General features: G+C 44.2%; 1 protein-coding gene across 3 annotated transcripts in view; it reads left to right on the top strand.

Annotated features, from left to right (window-relative positions):
* Nucleotides 1–17,486, top strand: part of DOCK5 (dedicator of cytokinesis 5) — a 222,176-nt gene that overhangs the window by 87,922 nt on the left and 116,768 nt on the right. For all 3 annotated transcript variants that reach the window (XR_007913841.2, XM_017338016.3, XM_051832054.2), the window contains exons 4-6: nucleotides 461–516; nucleotides 3,561–3,657; nucleotides 15,160–15,308. Coding sequence is in view for 2 of the 3 variants with exons in the window: in XM_017338016.3 (XP_017193505.2) it covers nucleotides 461–516; nucleotides 3,561–3,657; nucleotides 15,160–15,308 (302 nt within the window). In the remaining variant the exon portion in view is untranslated. The remainder of the gene's footprint in view (nucleotides 1–460; nucleotides 517–3,560; nucleotides 3,658–15,159; nucleotides 15,309–17,486) is intronic.

The following is a 17,486-nucleotide window of genomic DNA, read 5'->3' as shown; positions in this document are numbered from 1 at the left end:
TGTGGAGTTGCCTCTTAGGGATATAGAGGGGAGAGATATTCTAGACTATCATGTATTAAAAATAACCAAGTAACTAATACTCAGAGATTTGGGGTAGATTTGATGTAAGTGAAAGTGCTGAAGAGAATTACTTGAGAAAATCTGTATCATTTTATGGGCTGCTGAGTCCTATACCGCCCTCCACCTCATTAAATGAGACCCAAAACCAGGACTATCTCATGGTAGATAAGAGCTGCTGGAGGTTTTAGGAGCTCACTTAACCGTTGTTGCAGCCAGCGCTTCCCTAGCTCTCTGAGTCCAAATCCTAATTTCTGTCTTTCCAGTGTTTCAGCCATGCCTTCCTTGAAGCACCAGTCCTGGTAGCACAAGTGTTCCCATTCATTCTTTCTGTCATTCATGCTCTTCACTTTCCTGGCTTAGGTTTTTTTATATTCAAATAACCACAGTTTTTTCTCCACAGGGTATCTTCCCTGAAACGTATATCCATTTGAAAGAAGCAACTGTGGAAGACAGAGGGTAAGGTCCCACGTAGGCAGACTCCTGGAAAAAGATGAAGCTATAAGATTGTCATTAAAGAATGCCATATATCCATTCATAGTGCTCTCATATCATCAGTTGCAATTCTCCTCCTATGAGAGATGAATTAATAAAAACCTTTCCCTGATATAATTACTTCCTCTGTCTTCTCTTTCTATAATTGTTCCTCTCTGGCATCCTTCCCCAGAATGGTAATGACAGAAGTAATGACCTAAGGGCCTTGGCCTCCCTCTTGCATTTACAACCTCCTCAATGTGTGTATGTGTGGAGGGGGGTGGGGAACACGTGAACGTTTTGAGTTCCTGTGGTTAAGTCCTGAGGGGTAGATGTGTAGATGACAGCTTAAATTTATCACTCCTGAGCCATGGATGAGTCACTTAACCTCAAGGGCACCTTGGTGTTTCATATTAGGATTTTCCGTCTCTGGCCCTACACTGGTCATGAGCTTGACATGAGTCCACTGACCCAATGCATGTGAATGTGCTCCACATATAAAATCTGTAAGTTTGGGGGGGGGTGTTCTTATTTCTTGCCCCCATCTTATTTGTTCTGGAAAGTCCTTTCTTTGGGGCAGTTAAGAAAAATGAAATACTCTGCCAAATTGGGAGGGAGAGGCCGCTGTGTTGATGAAGTCTATGGGCAAGTGAGTTAAGGAGGTGACAAGGAGAGCCTAGAGTAGAATTATCATCCCAGGATTGACTGACAGGTGGATAGGGCTGTGGAAAAATCAACTGGATCCCAGAGTCATGCAGCCTGGAAGCTAGAAAGAACATCTTCAGCCCTAGCCCCTGTGTGAGAGATGGAGATGTACTTAAACTCATACAACTCTTCAGTGGCAGAACCAGGACCAAAAACTGCATCTCCTACCACACTGGTATACAGGTGAGAGAGGAGGCATCATCCTACCAGTTAGGGTTGTCAGATAAAGTGCAGAATGCCCAGTTAAATTTGCAATTCAGATAATAACATGTAGAGATGCTCCTCAACTTCTAGTGGGGTTCATCATAATAAACCCATCAGAAGTAGAAAATACTTTAAGTTGAAAATACATTTTATACATCTAACCTCCCAAACAATAGCTTAGTCAACCTACTTTATTTTTTATTATTATTTATTTATTTTTATTTAATAAATGTGAATTTACAAAGTGCAACTTTTATATTGTCGTGGCTCCCCCACCCAACCTCCCTCCCTCCCGCGGCCCTCCCCTTTCCTACTCCCTCTCCCATCCCGCCCTTCATCGAGTTTCATTTTTCAATTACCTTCATATACAGAAGATCAACTTAGTATATACTAAGCAAGGATTTCAACAGGCTGCACTCACACAACCGCACAAGGTATAGAGCATTGTTTGACTAGTAGTGTTGTTTATAAGTTTCATAGTAGAACACATTAAGGACAGAGATCCTGCATGGGGAGCATGTACCCAGTGACTCCCGTTGTTGATTTAACAATTGGCACTCTTATTTATGATGTCAGCAATCACCCGAGACTCTTGCTATGAGCTGTCTAGGCTATGGAAGCCCCTTGAGTTCACCAACTCTGAATTTGTTTAGTCAAGGCCATATCACAGTGGAGTTTCCTTCCTCCCTTCAGAGAAAGGCGCCTTCCTCCTTGATGGCCTGTTCCTTCTGCTGGGGTCTTGTTCACCAGGATCTTTCATTTAGATCGTTTTTTGCCGTCGTGTCATGGCTTCCCATGTCCGTGAGACTCTCATGGACCTTTTAGCCAGATCTGAATGTCCCAAGGAGTCAACCTACTTTAAATATGCTCAGAACACTTGGATTAGACTAGCTTGGAAAAAAAAATCATCTAACACAAAGCCTATTTTATACTAAAGTGTGATTTATTGAACACTGTACTAAAATGGTTATATGGCTGTACTTTCAGACAATTCTAAAGCTGAAAAAATCATAAGTCAAGCTGTTGTAAGTTGGAGATGGTAACTTTTCATAGTATGTCCCAGATATCTCATGAGTCATGCATGTTCTTGACAATCCTTTTAATCTGACTGAAATATAAACATGTATTTTTCTGTGTTAAATCTGGCAGTCCCACCATGAGTCCCCATGTGTTTGCTTGTTCTTGCTCTGTCCTCCTGTTGTTAATTATAATAATACTGGAGAGGATTTACATGAATAAATGTAGTGCCTACCTTTTTGAAGTGTGTAGTCAGTAAGTGAGGATTTGGGTATGTGTACATTCACGGTGCTATGAAGCAGCAGATGAGATGGAAACCCAGGACCATTATAGAGGAGAGCACTACTTCTGGACCCACCAGCAAGTCCTGGGACCTCACCTCTTCACCCTACCCCACCCCACCCCACCCCCGATTAAAACAGTTGCTTGACAGGTAGAAACATGGAAAATAAGAGAATTTTTGGCTTCCAACTGCAAAAATCCCCAAAGCCAACCTGTTTTGATAATTGAGGCAGCCGGAGAGAACCAAACTGGAGATCTGGGGTGTTTGGCCCAGCAATTAAGACACCACTTGGGAGTACACACATCCCAAATCAGAGTGCCTAGTGAGCTCTACTCACAGTTCCAGCTGCTTGCCAGTGTGTGCCCTGGGAGGCAGCAAGTGAAGGCTCAAGTGGTCGGGGCCTGCTCATGGGAGACTTTGGTTAAGTTCTGACTTTCAGCCCTGGCAGTTGTAGGTATTTGGGGACAATGAGTCTATGAATGGAGTCTTTTCTCTCCCCTCCTCTCCCTCCCTCCCTCTCCCTTTCAAATAAATTAAGAGAATAAAAATTAAAATAGGGAGGTCAAGGCTGGGTATGGGCCCATCCATTGCAGAAACTCAGTTCATTTTGGGGACTGCACTGTTCAGCCCTTTTCTCAGATGCTTGGATGTCATAAAGTCCCCTACTCAGGCCCCCCCTCCCCACAATGTACAAGTTTTGCTTTGTTTTAAACCTAAGCAGCCCCATTCCTGTCCTTGAGCACCGTGGCATATGATCCCCATGAAGAACGTAGCTCGAATCACCCTACAGCGAACTGAGTGTCTGCTTGGTTCTCCACAGGCAGCATGAGACCGTGATTCCTGGCGAGCTCCCACTGGTACAGGAGCTCACAACCACTCTGCGAGAATGGGCGGTCATCTGGCGCAAGCTCTATGTGGTGAGTTTCCTCCCTGGTCTGGAGCCAGCAGCTCCACTGTTCTGCTGCAGGGCCATCCTCTGCCCAGATTGGGACACATCTTTCCCGTGACCACACAATGGCTGATAACAAGCATATACTCACTTGTCAGCATTGGGTCATTGATATGAGAGCATGAAAGAAGTGAGCCTAATCATTAGGTCAGTCTTTTTGCAACTGATGAATGTGCTGGCTGTGAAGGTAATGACAGTAATAACTGCAAACACTTAGGTAGTCCTCACAATATTCCTGTAAAGTAGGTGCAGTTTTTCTGGTGTTATTAAAAGGGAACTGGAGGGATACGCCATGGGCTCACCCCTCTGTGCATTCCTGTGAATAGAGGTCTGTGACTGTTTCAGTGGTCAGCTGCCTGAATTTAGTACTCTTGTTGTACCTCAGCCAGTGTGCCTCATGGATGCAGGAACTTGACTGGAGCTAAGCTGTGGTCCAGAGTCTTCTCTTTGGGGCAATCTCTGAGTGATTTTAGTCACTACATTGACTTGACCTCAGAATGCTGCTCCAATGTCAGTTCATTGGGATGCTACACAAAACCAGAACATCCTCTCCATGATAAACCATGATCATAGATTGTGTGTATGTTTGCAATTAGGACCCAGTAAATACAGTATTTAATAGTATCAGACCGAGGGCCGGCGCCGTGGCTCACTTGGTTAATCCTCCACCTGCGGCACTGGCATCCCATATGGGCACCGGGTTCTAGTCCCGGTTGCTCCTCTTCCAGTCCAGCTCTCTGCTGTGGCCCGGGAGGGCAGTGGAGGATGGCCCAAGTGCTTGAGCCCCTGTACCCGCATGGGAGACCAGGAGGAAGCACCTGGCTCCCTGGCTTCGGATCGGTGTAGTTCCGGCCGTGGCAGCCATTTGGGGGGTGAGCCAAGGGAAGGAAGACCTTTCTATCTGTCAGATAAAAAAAAAAAATAGTATCAGACCTAAAATGGCTGTCTTGTGCAAGTAGCCAAGAATACTCAAAGTCCATTGCCAGAAAACCTACCTCATCTTGACTTTGGAATCCACTAAGATTGTTTTCCAAAGTTTCCTGTTTCCTGGAGACCTCTTGGTGAGCATCACTGGATCTCACCCTGTAAGCAGCTTCCAGGCTTCCATAGCTGACATGAATTCCTGTGATGAATGCCTGTTCTCTTGTTAGATGTGTGGATGTTCGGTGAGGTTATAGACTAGACTCAGTGGTCTGGTGCCCATTCTCTTTATGAGGTTTAGTTAATCTAGGTTTTTATGTAGTCATGTGTCAATCAACTGTGAAAAGCCCATCTTAGTAAGTTACCGGAACACCCACTCTAGATCCTAGGTACTGAAAGCAGTTGTTGGAAGATCGTTCTAGCATTATAGCGAAAAGTTCATGCAGGATATTTCATTTCCAGTCAGGGCTGTTGTTTCCCATGATGCATCACAGCAGTAGAAATCACTAGTCCTTGTGGTGGAACAGCACGTGCTCCTTCCCTGCCTGCCTATCACTCAGGCCCTGTTTAAGTCCTTTCTTCTTCATAATGCATCTTCTGAACTCACCGATCCATAATGTCTCCTTCCGGACCATGGGGGCACTTACTGCTGAACCAGTCATTGACTGTTGGGTGTACTGTCTTGTAATGAAGGTGATCTTTGATCTTTTTATGTTTAGTTGAGGAGCAAGCCCACTCTCAGTGCCTAAATCACAAGCTGCAGGAGGATGGAGCTGTCAGCCCTGTGGTCGGCATTGATCCTCTGGCACTTAAACCAAAAGCACTCTTGCAGTTCTGGTGCATTGATTGCTTAGTGACAGATAGCACCAGGCTGATGGATGAGGAATTACACGTACATGGGTCTCTTCTTTAATATACTCCTTCTGGACATTGGTGAGCAGTGAAATGTATAAATAATGTACAGATTGAGCATCCCTAATCCAAAATCAGACATATTCCAAAACTGAAATTTTTCAAGTGCCCACAAGAAGCCACATGTGGAAAATTCCATCCCTGACTTCTTGTGAAACTCTGTTTCAAGCACAAAATTATGTAAAATAGTATCTAAAGTTACCTTCAAGCTATGTGTGTAAGTAGTGTAGGGAACACAAATGAATTCCCTGATTAGATTTTAGTCTCATCCCTGAAATATCATGTTAAATATGTGCAAATATTCCAAGATTCAAAAAACTATGAAATCCTAAACATTTCTGATCCCAAACCACACTTCACATGAGGAATGCACAACCTACCCTGAAAAAGGAGATTTTTTTTCAAAAGGTGATATATAAGAATGCAGAGTAAGAACAGGACAGTTTTTCTTTTTTTTCTGAAGCATTATTGTTGTGCTCAGTTTACTACCTGTGTTTTTAAACATCCACAAGTAATTGTACTAGGTCCACCTTCGACTAGAACTGAGGTGAGTGAATGGGGATGAAGAAAAGGACTCATATGTCTGGGCTGCTGCAGTCTGTTAGTAGTTAAATGCTGATATGTGTTTGTTGAGAATTTCCTGTGTGGGAAAGTTTCACTATTTGATAACAGAATTGGGTTTTACATGGGGGGAAGCAACAGTAAAAACACCCAATCCCTCTCAGAGAACAGCAAATTTCTCATTGTAATTTAGGTCTCTAATAAGATACTTATTTTTGTGAATATTTCAAAATGCCTGTATAGCTGTTAGTATTGACTAAAAGACATCCACAGTGGGAATTTTTAATTAGTAATAGGGCTGAAATATTTCTGGAACCAGTCTGCTTCTACCTGTGATACGTGCTCATCCATTAAGGAATGACCCACTTACAGTGGGTTTGTTATTAATCATGGAGCACTCGCTCTCCCTCCCTCTCTCTTTTCTCTCCGTGTCCCTCTCTGTCTCTCTCTCACTTTCTCTCTCCCTGTCCCTTTCTAAGGCATTGACAATGCATTTCAGGTAGAATTTCTGAATTTATCTAAAAGTTGCATGTCAAAGTAACAAACCTCAAATATTAAGTTTTACTGGGGAAAAAAGTAAGAACCTATTGGTCTGCTTTTCATGCCCTGTCTCCATATATTTTTATTGGTGCTTTTGTTTTCTGATCTGGTGTGTAAGTTCCTTTAGTCCTTATAAAGACAAATACAAATTTTACTACTATGTATCAATATAGGGATTGTTTCTCTCCTATTTTCTCACAGATTATTAGACCAGATGTTCTGTTTTATGTCTTCAAAGGCACCTGTGACTTCTCAGAGACCATGTTTTTCTCTAAAATGCATTTTGTGATTCTTTGCCATTTTACCAGAAATTTGTATCATGAATTCAGAGTTCTATGTGAGAGGAAAATGCCATCTATTCACAAGATTAAGCCCAGCCATGTTGGCACTGGTTATTACTCTAGAAAGGAAAACTGTTTGTCCAGCTGGGATTTATTTTCAGCGGTCAAGCAGGAACCATGTGAAATACTCCAAAGAGGAGGTAATCTGCTCAACCAGAGTAGAAAGGAGGGCAGGATGGGTGGATGGGCAAAGGTAGAGTAACAGATACTAAGTTATACCCAGACAGGAGCAGGAAGTTCCCCAGGGGACAACCATCTGATGCAAGGATTAAGATGCAATTTGGGAGACCCGCATCCCATGTCCCATCCCATGTCAGAGTGATTTTGGATGTTTTCACTATAAAGAAATACTAAATGTTTGAATTAAATATTACACATATTTATATATTATATATTTATATTTAATTTATATAATTACACACAAAATTAATTTATATAACTATAATTAAATATAATTTGTTTATATTTTCTATTAAACATATATTAAGTATTATATACTTATATAAATGTGTTTATATGTTATTCATTAAATATATAAATATTAAAAATGTTAACCTGATTGGCATCATACAATGGATATTATGCAATGTGTACTTGTATCAAAACATGATGTGGTAGCTCATAAATATATAAAATTTTTGTGAGTCTTTAAACTTTTTTAATTTAAAAAAGTGATAAATGATGACCCTCTCTCCCCACCGCTGTGCCTCTTCTCCTCTTTGTTGGATTACTATTATGAGTATCGTTTTCCATTAGATTATCTTTCAGGGTGAGTGTTGGCTGGGGAGGAAGCAGGCCGTGGGAGACGGACACTGCCCTGGGTATTAGGAAGCTGGTTTCTTGTACAGGCTCTCTTCTAACTGGCTGTGTGGCTTTGGGCAACAGCCTTGAAGTTGCCAGGCCTCTGCTCGTGTTTGCATCTGTGTAAAGTGATGTAGAAGCTGCTTTATTGACGTCACAGAGCTGCGAGTGTGAGAAGAGCTGTTGGCCATGAACACCTTGTTCAGACAGGCTGTCAGCTACCGTGCCAGTGGGAGCATGTGATTCTTGCTGTGTCCAGCTGGAAACAGTAGCCACTCTGGACGTCCTCCCTCTGGAGAGCCCTGGCTTAGCCTCCCTCTCACCACTCACTATGGAGACTCTGAAGCTCCCTCCTGTGTGTGTAGCCCCTTTGCCAAGGCCACTTCCTTTGTCCACTGTAATCTCCTTAGACAGAACGGCCTTGAGCAATCAGCAGGCAAACTGTTTCACAACCTGTAGAATAAGCCTCTTTGGTTTGGGTTCACAAGCGGGAGGCATGCTCCTTCTAGAATGCAGAGTGCGAATTCACAGCAGTTTCTTTTTATGTTTTTTACTTACTTATTTTCATTTTATTTGAAAGGTAGAGAGCCAGAGAGAGATTCTGTCCACTGGTTCACTTCCCAAATGCCTGTGACAGCCTGGCTTGGACCAGGCCAAAGCCAGGAGCCCAGACTCCATCTGGGTCTCTCACACATGGGTGCCCGGGACCCTAGTATGTGAGTATCACCTGCTGCCTCCCAGAAGGATAAGCTTTAGCATCCAAAGTAGGGTAGTTGGCACTAGAACCAGGTGCTCCGATATGGGGTGCAGACATCCAGGCTGCAACTGCAGCCACTGCACCCACTCTACTCACAGCAGTTTCTGTCCCGCTTTGCCTAGGCTGCTGTTCCTCAGTGAGGCTCGTCACTCGGTGTTTTCAGTGGCTGATCAGGAAAGGAGGAAACACTGTGTTCAAGGAGGTCACCTCATGACACAGACATTGGGGGTCTGACAGGTTGGCCAGTTCCTAAATTCTGACTTGACTTCCCTGCTGGGTATGGACTTCTATATTCAGGAAAAAGTAACAAACCCAGTAACAGTTACTGAAAACAGATGAAGAAAACAAAAGAATTGGGATTTGGAAGATGCCCTTGCCCTCCCCCCAGGGGCACCCCTCCTCCCATCTGGGGCTGAACAGGTGGACAGATAATGTCTGACACTGTGTTGGCCCTGTGGTTACTTCTCTACTGTAGCTCAGTGGTGTTGAAGTTTTCTGTCCATTCCTCTGCTGCCTCTCAGGATCGCTTTGGTCCTCGGGGAGCTGATCTCGCCCCCATCCCTTTCCAGCATCAGCTCTCCTTTCTTCCACACTGGAGCCCCTTGCTAGATGGGAGGACACTCGAGCATCGACTTGGACATGGTTGGATTCATTTCATGTTGACCTTTGTCTATTTAACGACGACCCAGTTATACTTTTAAATGGGACCATTTCTATCCAGGTAATATCATATTTTCTCAATAAAAAAATTTAGTCTAGAAAACTTACAAGTTAAAAAGTATTTGTGGAGACACTGAGACAAGTGTCTTTGAAAACAGGATATGTTGGGGCCAGCGCTGCGGCGTAGCAGGTAAAACTGCCACCTGCAGTGCCAGCATCCCATATGGGTGCCAGTTTGAGTCCCGGCTGCTCCACTTCCGATCCAGCACTCTGCTATGGCCTGGGAAAACAGTAGAAGATGGCCCAAGTCCTTGGGCCCCTGCAACCACATGGGAGACCCGGAAGAAGCTCCTGGCTCCTGGTTCCTGGCTTCTGATCGGCGCAGCTCCAGCTGTTGCAGCCATCTGAGAAGTAAACCAGCGAATGGAAGCCCTCTCTCTCTCTGCCTCTACTCTCTGTAACTCTGCCTTTCAAATAAATAAATAAATCTTTAAAAAAAAAAAAACAAAAACAAAAACAGGATATGTTGCTATATGGGTGCCGGGTACAATCTCATTCAGAGATTTTTTTTTTTTTTTTTTTTTTTTTTGAGAGAAAACAGAGAAGGAGCACTGGCTCACTCCCTAAATGTCCACATGGATCAGGCCAAAGCCAGGAACAAGGAGCTCAATCCAGGTTTCCCACCATGGATGGCAGGGACCCAATTACTTCAGCCATTGCTGCTGCCCCCAGTCTGCATTAGCAGGAATCTGAAGTCAAGAGCCAGAACCAGAGCCAGATATCAAAGCCAAGGACTCCAACATGGGATGATAGTGTCTTAACCACTAGGCCAACACCTGCCCTCACTCTGAGAGTTATCTTAGCACCATTTCTCCCCTTCCAGGTGGAGAAAGGGTTCATGAGTTTGGGTCTGCACAGCTCATTCTATCTCCTGCTGGAAAGGGGGATAGGAAAAGAGCAGGGTGACAGCAGGTGGTGAATGCTAGTATGGAATCAGGTGACTTGAATTGCTAACATGTAGTTCATGGAGAGGGCTGATCCCCTGTCATTTAAGTGTGCAGCAGAATAGAGTCTTATGCCAGTCCATAGTTTGTCAAGCTCTAAAGCAGGGAGGCGCCTGAGACTGAGCGGAGGGGGATGGGGGAGGCTCACAGAACACTCTGAATCGCCCTTTCTTCCCATCACTGCATATCCCAGCAGATTAAGGCTGCTCCAGTCTAATCTTTTTGAACTGGTGGTAATTCCTGGCTGCTGGAGCACAGGCTCTGAAAGGTAATTAAGCTGCTCTCATGGTTTGCAACCAGCATCTGATCACTTATTACCAAGGCTGGAAAACTCCCATAGCAAACTTTGTCCTCTTGGCAGGGTGTTTTATCTGAGTTGCAGGCCTTGCTTCCGCGTGGCCCGGAAGAGAGAGGCAAGCTTTGATGTCACCACTTGTGATACCAGCATCCCTTAGCTGAGTGCTGGTTCAAGTACTGGCTCCTCTGCTTCCATTCCAGCTTCCTACTAATGAACCTGAGGAGGCAGTGAAAGATGGCCCAAACAATTGGGCCATTGCTACCCATGGGCAAGACTCTGATGGAATTCTTGGCTCCTTGCTTTGGCCTGGCCAAGAATGATGTGGCTGTTAACAGCCATTTGGAGAGCAAACCAGCAGATGGAAGATCTCTCTCTCTCTCCCTCTTTCTCTTTCTCTGTCACTCTGTATTTCAAATAAATAAATAAATATGTAAATAAATAAATGCTTAAAAACAAAAAAAAAATAGACTCCAAGTTTTCTGACACCCAGTAGAGTGATGTCATTGTCTGGCCTCCAGAATTTCCAAAATAGTCAATAAATGACTTCTTCCTTCCTGTCAGTAGCAAAGGCAAAGCCATTTTTTTCTTGTGACTCTGTTCTAGAACTTCTTTAAAAAGAATAAAGAGAAAAGATAAACATCTGAACTAGCAGTATTAAATGGTGAGACCTTAGATATCTCCAAGTGAAAAAGAGGGAGATGTTTGTAAAATGAATGGATAAAGGAAATGTGGTACATATACATAATGGAATATTATTCAGCCATAAAAGCAATCAAAATGCTGTGATTTGCAACAACACAGACCAGTCTTGAAAACATTCTGCTAAGTGAAGTAAGCCAGTTGTAGAAAGACAAATACTACATGCCATATAAGAAGTTGATCTCAAAGAAGTAGAGGGTGTGTCGGCGCCACGGCTCACTTGGCTAATCCTCCGCCTGCGGCACTGGCACCCCAGGTTCTAGTCCCGGTTGGGGCGCCGGTTCTGTCCCGGTTGCTCCTTTTCCAGTTCAGCTTCTCCAGTTCACCTCTGGCCAGGGGTGCAGTGGAGGATGGCACAAGTCCTTGGACCCTGCACCCGCATGGGAGACCAGGAGAGGCACCTGGCTCCTGGCTTTGGATCAGCGCGGTACGCTGGCCGCCACATGCTGGCCGCAGTGGCCACTGGGGGGGTGAACCAACGGAAAAAGGAAGACCTTTCTCTCTGTCTCTCTCTCTCTCTCTCTCACTGTCCACTCTGCCTGTCAAAAAATAATTAAATAAATAAATAAAAATAAATATGTATTCTTAGGTGTCAATTTAAAAATTGAAGGGGCTGGTGCTGTGGTGTAGTGGGTTAAGCCACTGCCTGAAGCATGCTCATCAGTTCAAGTCCTGGCTGCTCTACTTCCAATCCAGCTCCTTGTTAATATGCCTGGGAAAGCAGTGGAGAATGACCCAAATGCTTGGGCCCCTCACCCAGCTTGTGGCCTGGCCCAACCCTAGCTGTTGCAGCCATTTGGGGAGTGAACCAGCAGACAGAAGATCTATCTCTCCCTGTCTCTCCTTCTATCTCTGTAACTCTGCCTTTCAAATAAATAAATAATCTTTAAAAATTTAAAAAATAACAAGAATTAGAAAAGAGAAATCCTAAGCAAATTCAGAAATATCTTGACTGTCAGGTATAAATATACTTATATTATCTTATTTTGTGTAGCTATTCCTCAAACCCAAAGTGTTATTTGAAGTCAACAAAATTTGATTTTTCACCCCTGTGGGATCTCAGGATTGTGTTAACTTTGGTGGAAATGGTCAGGGAAATTGTTAGAGAATGTGGCAGTGGCTGATAATGCAGAGAAAGCTGAAATTAGCAAAGACTGGAGATGGTGGGGAAGGTACTCTGCAGCCCTCAGAATTGTGTGTGTAAGATTTAGAAAAGGGAGGGCAGGAAGAACAGCAGAGGAAAAAGACTCAGAGGAGCCAGCCTTGGTGTTCTGGGGAGTGCTGGGTTTTCTCCTCACCTGTCCTCGCTTGCTTCCCCAAAGCACATGCAATAAATGTCAGGGACCAGCTATTAAAGAGAACATCTCGCTTCGGAGAATCTTAGGAATGTGGCAACAAGGTCCATTTCCTTGATGTCAGTGGGAAATTGCTTCCTTTGGTGTGCTCGCTCCAGCTTGTCTGTTCAGAATTAACTTGGCACAGTGAATCAGAACAGAATAGCTGTCTCCATCCCTCTTTGGGGGGAGGACTTGGCACATGAGGCTGATATAGACAGGCAATAATTACATTGCCATGGATAGTGTCTAATACAATTGAGACCAACGGCTTGTGAACATGTGCCCCAAACAAAGCACTGTCTCCCGTGGTGGGTCCCTGCAGCCTTTGAGTCCTTTCTTTCCCATATTCTGAGAAGTAATATCTTAATTAAAATTAGAAGACATCTAACTAGGAGTAGACAAATGGACTGGAAGAAAGAAAAATCTTTCTTCCTAGCAGTTAGGAAAGGCAAAATTTGAAAACCTTTACTTCTTACTCCTTTTTCTAATGTTAGAAACAGTGAAATAGAAACATTTTATGTAGGATTGAATGACAAAAGCAAGATCTTTACCTTTGCTTATAAAATTAGCATCTTTGAAAGCCTCATTTTTATGCTTTGCTAAGGACTGACTGGGGGGGAAGCAGTTCAGAACATGCTAGCAGTTTCACAGTTTCAAATCGACTTTGCTTCCATTATTTGTAAGATCCACAATGCTTACAGAGCATATTGCAGCCACAGAAAAGGGGCTGTTTGTCCTTTTCCTGTGTGTTCTTACAGAACTTTGAACTACTTTGGGGTTTTGATCACACTCTGTTAATCCCATCACTGCCTCCCCTTCCTCAGTTCCAGGCCCAGGGCTCTCCATCCACATTTCCTCTTTGTTCAGGAGTAGCTCAGACGTTTCAGCCCTGCCACTGATCAGCTGTCAAACAGGCCTCTGGTGCCTGTGCACTGTTGTTACAGCCAGGGATGACAGTGTGTTCCTGTGATTTCAGAGGTGTACGGTTATGTACCTATATCATGACTTTCACCTGTAAGAAAAAAGGATTTCATGGTGTACATGGAAAGAGTGGAGCTGTACAGGTTTTGATTTAACCCCCGTATCTCAAAAATAATACTTGGGGCCGGCGCCGTGGCTCACTTGGTTAATCCTCCACCTGTGGCGCCGTCATCCCATGTGGGCACTGGGTTCTAGTCCCAGTTGCTCCTCTTCCAGTCCAGCTCTCTGCTGTGACCCGGGAAGGCAGTGGAGGATGGCCCAGGTCCTTGGGCCCTGCACCCGCATGGGAGACTAAAAAGAAGTACCTGGCTCCTGGCTTCGGATCGGCGTGGTTCCGGCCATGGCAGCCATTTGGGGGGTGAACCAACGGAAGGAAGACCTGTCTCTCTGTCTCTCACTGTCTAACTCTGTCAAATAAATAAATAAATAATACTCAACAGTTTTCCTTGACTGCTCTGTCAAGAAGACCTTGTTCTCCCATGTGCACTGTCCCATTATCTTGCTTATTTTCTCCTTGCTTTTTCTATAATCTTAAGTTACTTGTATGTGTGTGTATTGGATGGGAAGCTATATGTATTTCCGTGTATATATACCCACTCACTTTATCTGTTGCTGCTTCACTGTCTAGAATGTTCACCTTCTAGAATGTTGAAGGCACATGATAGATGTTCATTGACTTTTTCTTTTTTAATAAAAATAATAGAACAATCAGTCAATTAGCTAGAACCCAGGTTTGATGGCTTAAATTCAAGTATTTGATTCTTAAAATGATTGAAACACTAATGATTAGATGGTTATAAGTTAATTTACTTCATTCACAGTAATTTACGAGTGAAGCCAGAATAATAGTTTAGTGTCTGAATAGTCTAACGACCTTCTGGGGAAATGGGAATTTTCAAATAATATTTTAAATTGTGTTTTCCAGCTTGCCCCTGTCTCTGACACTACAGTTTTCTCCATTCCTAATTGACTCATTCAGTACATGCAGTGAAGTACCTACTCTGTACTAGCTATGAAGGACACAAAAATGAGCTTCCTGTCTAAGGCAAGAATCAGACAAGCCAGGGTAGCTCAGGGTTGTAAGTGCTGCGATGGGAGTAAATTCCACACACAACCATCCCAGAGTTAGGATGTCAAGGAGGACTTCTAAGCTTAGACGGATTAAGTTGGGATTAGCCAGGTGATAGAGGAGGTGAGTAAGGGAGGGATGGCATTGGGGATAGCTTTGAGGGAAGAGGAGCAAAGTGGTTCCAGGTAGCAAAGAGAACATATTGCGAGGGTCTGGAACATTTGGGAGATATACAGATAGCTTTGCATGGAAGGTGAAATATAACTGGGAATGTGGGAAAGAGCCAGGCCATGAAGGGACTTCAATGAGAGTTTCTCCATTTGGAGAACAATGGAAATGAACATTGTCATAATTTTAGCGTACGTGGCTCTTTTGATATTCATAATTATAGTCCAGTTGTTCATCTTACAGTTGCTTATCAGTTTCTAAAGTTGCAGTAGAGGAGGGCGTGAGAATGGCTCAGGACAGTCATGCCTATTGACATTTAACAATGAATCAGAGTGTGCAACGTAATGTATGACCCCGTTGATTAAAGCATTCCCACCCGCGAATTACATGTTTTTATTCATTTCTTCTACCCCTATCTTAGAACAACAAGGTCACACTATTCCGGCAGCTGCAGCAGATGACGTACAGTCTGATCGAGTGGCGGTCCCAGATCCTGTCTGGGACGCTCCCCAAGGACGAACTGGCAGAGCTCAAGAAGAAGGTCACTGCCAAAATTGATCATGGGAACAGGTAAACCAGTGTTGACTTTTCCCTAAAAACTTGGGGAACAGGAGCCACGTTCATGCCAAGGACACCAATCACTGTGAACTTTTGATCTTGGAGTTGCCAGGTATTGTTTACTGCCCACTTTTTGTCTTACAAGCCATTTAATTTTGTGGAATAAAATTTCCCAGTGCCTCTATGGACCAGACCCTGTGCTGGCTGTCTCATCTCCAGGAGGTAGCAGCTGGGTGGGAAATATAGGGTTGAACTGGAGCTGTTCTACTCCCAAAGAAATTCTAAGTGACTTACACATCCAAAGTGGACATATTCAGACACCTGAGACCATATCTATGTAATTCTAATGGTGGATTTTATATCAATATCAATATCAGACTCTTTCTCTTTCTTTCTCTCTATCTTCCTCTAACTGGGACCATTATTTACAACTTGTGAAAATCATAGTTGCCAGAATAGTAGTAAAGCATGTTTATAGCCTGATGATTATGTCTACTTTTTTTTTTAAATATTTATTTGTTTATTTGAAAGGCAGTGTTACAGAGAGAGGGAGAGAGAGAGAGAAAGATCTTTCATCTGCTGGTTCACTACCCAAATGGTAGCAACAGCAGGGGCTGGGCCAGGCCAAAACCAGGAGCCAGGAGCTTCATCTGGGTCTCCCACATGGGTATAGGGGTCCAAAGACTTGGGCCATCTTCCTCTGCTTTCCCAGGTGTGTTAGAAGAAACTGGATAGGAAGTGGAACAACCAGGTCTCAAACCAGAGCCTATGTGGAATGCTGGCACTGCCATAGCACTGACCCAATTATTTTTTTAAAAATTTTTGTTATTTTTTTTTTATTTATTTTATTTATTTATTTTGTGACATGCAGTTAGACAGTGAAAGAGAGAGAGACAGAGCGAAAGGTCTTCCTTTTGTTGGTTCACTCCCTAAATGGCCACTGCTGCTGGCACGCTGCACCAATCCAAAGCCAGGAGCCAGGTGCTTCCTCCTGGTCTCCCATGCGGGTGCAGGGACCTAAGGACTTGGGCCATCCTCCACTGCCCTCCCGGGCCACAACAGAGAGCTGGACTGGAAGAGGAGCAACTGGGACAGAATCCGGCACCCCAACTGGGACTAGAACCCCGGGGTGCCGGAGCCATAGGCGGATTAGCCAAGTGAGCTGTGGTGCAGGCCTATTTTTTATTTATGTGAAAGGCAGAGTTACAGGTAGAGGAAGAGGAGGAGGAGAAGGAGGAGGAGGAGGAAGATTAGAGAGAGAAAGAAAGAGAGAAAGATATCTTCCATCTGCTGATTTATTCCCCAAACAGCCACAATAGCCGGAGCTAGAGCAGGCCAAAACTAGGAGCCTGGAGCTTTTTCTGGGTCACTCATGTGGGTGCAGGGGCCCAAGTGTTTGGGCTGTCTTCTGTTGCTTCTCCAGGTGCATTAGCAGGGAGCTGGATTGCATGTGGAGCAGCTGGATCATGAACTGGTACCCATATGGAATGCAGGCATCACAGGCAGAGGCTTAACCTGCTCGCCTCAACACCAGCCCCAATATTGTATACTTTTTAATGTATACTTTTTATAATGTAACTTTAAAAAGTTAATCAATTGATTACTCTTTTTGATTCCAGATATTTCTGCCTTTTTTTTTTTTTTTTTTTTTTTGACAGGCAGAGTGGACAGTGAGAGAGAGAGACAGAGAGAAAGGTCTTCCTTTTGCCGTTGGTTCACCCTCCAATGGCCGCTGCGGCCGGCGCGCTGCGGCCGGCGCACCGCGCTGATCCGATGGCAGGAACCAGGAGCCAGGTGCTTTTCCTGGTCTCCCATGGGGTGCAGGGCCCAAGCACCTGGGCCATCCTCCACTGCACTCCCTGGCCACAGCAGAGAGCTGGCCTGGAAGAGGGGCAACCGGGACAGAATCCGGTGCCCCGACTGGGACTAGAACCCGGTGTGCCGGCGCCGCTAGGCGGAGGGTTAGCCTAGTGAGCCGCGGCGCCGGCCCCTTTTTCAAAATGAGAAATTCAATTTATGCAAATTTATGGTGGCCTGAGATTCATGCTTCTTGACTGGTTGTTTTCAAAAGACTGAGGTGGTTCCCTGGTGTTTGGTGTTGATTTTTTTCTTCAATTTTATTTTCCAAATTTATTCCACTTGTGTACATGTATTTTTTTTCTTCTCCCTTTTCCTTGCTTTTCCAAACTC

This window comes from Oryctolagus cuniculus, chromosome 2, assembly GCF_964237555.1.
Source record: "Oryctolagus cuniculus chromosome 2, mOryCun1.1, whole genome shotgun sequence".
Taxonomy (NCBI): Eukaryota; Metazoa; Chordata; class Mammalia; order Lagomorpha; family Leporidae; genus Oryctolagus; species Oryctolagus cuniculus.
The sequence above is the reverse complement of the archived record's forward strand: the minus strand, read 5'-3'. Positions and strand labels throughout refer to the sequence as shown.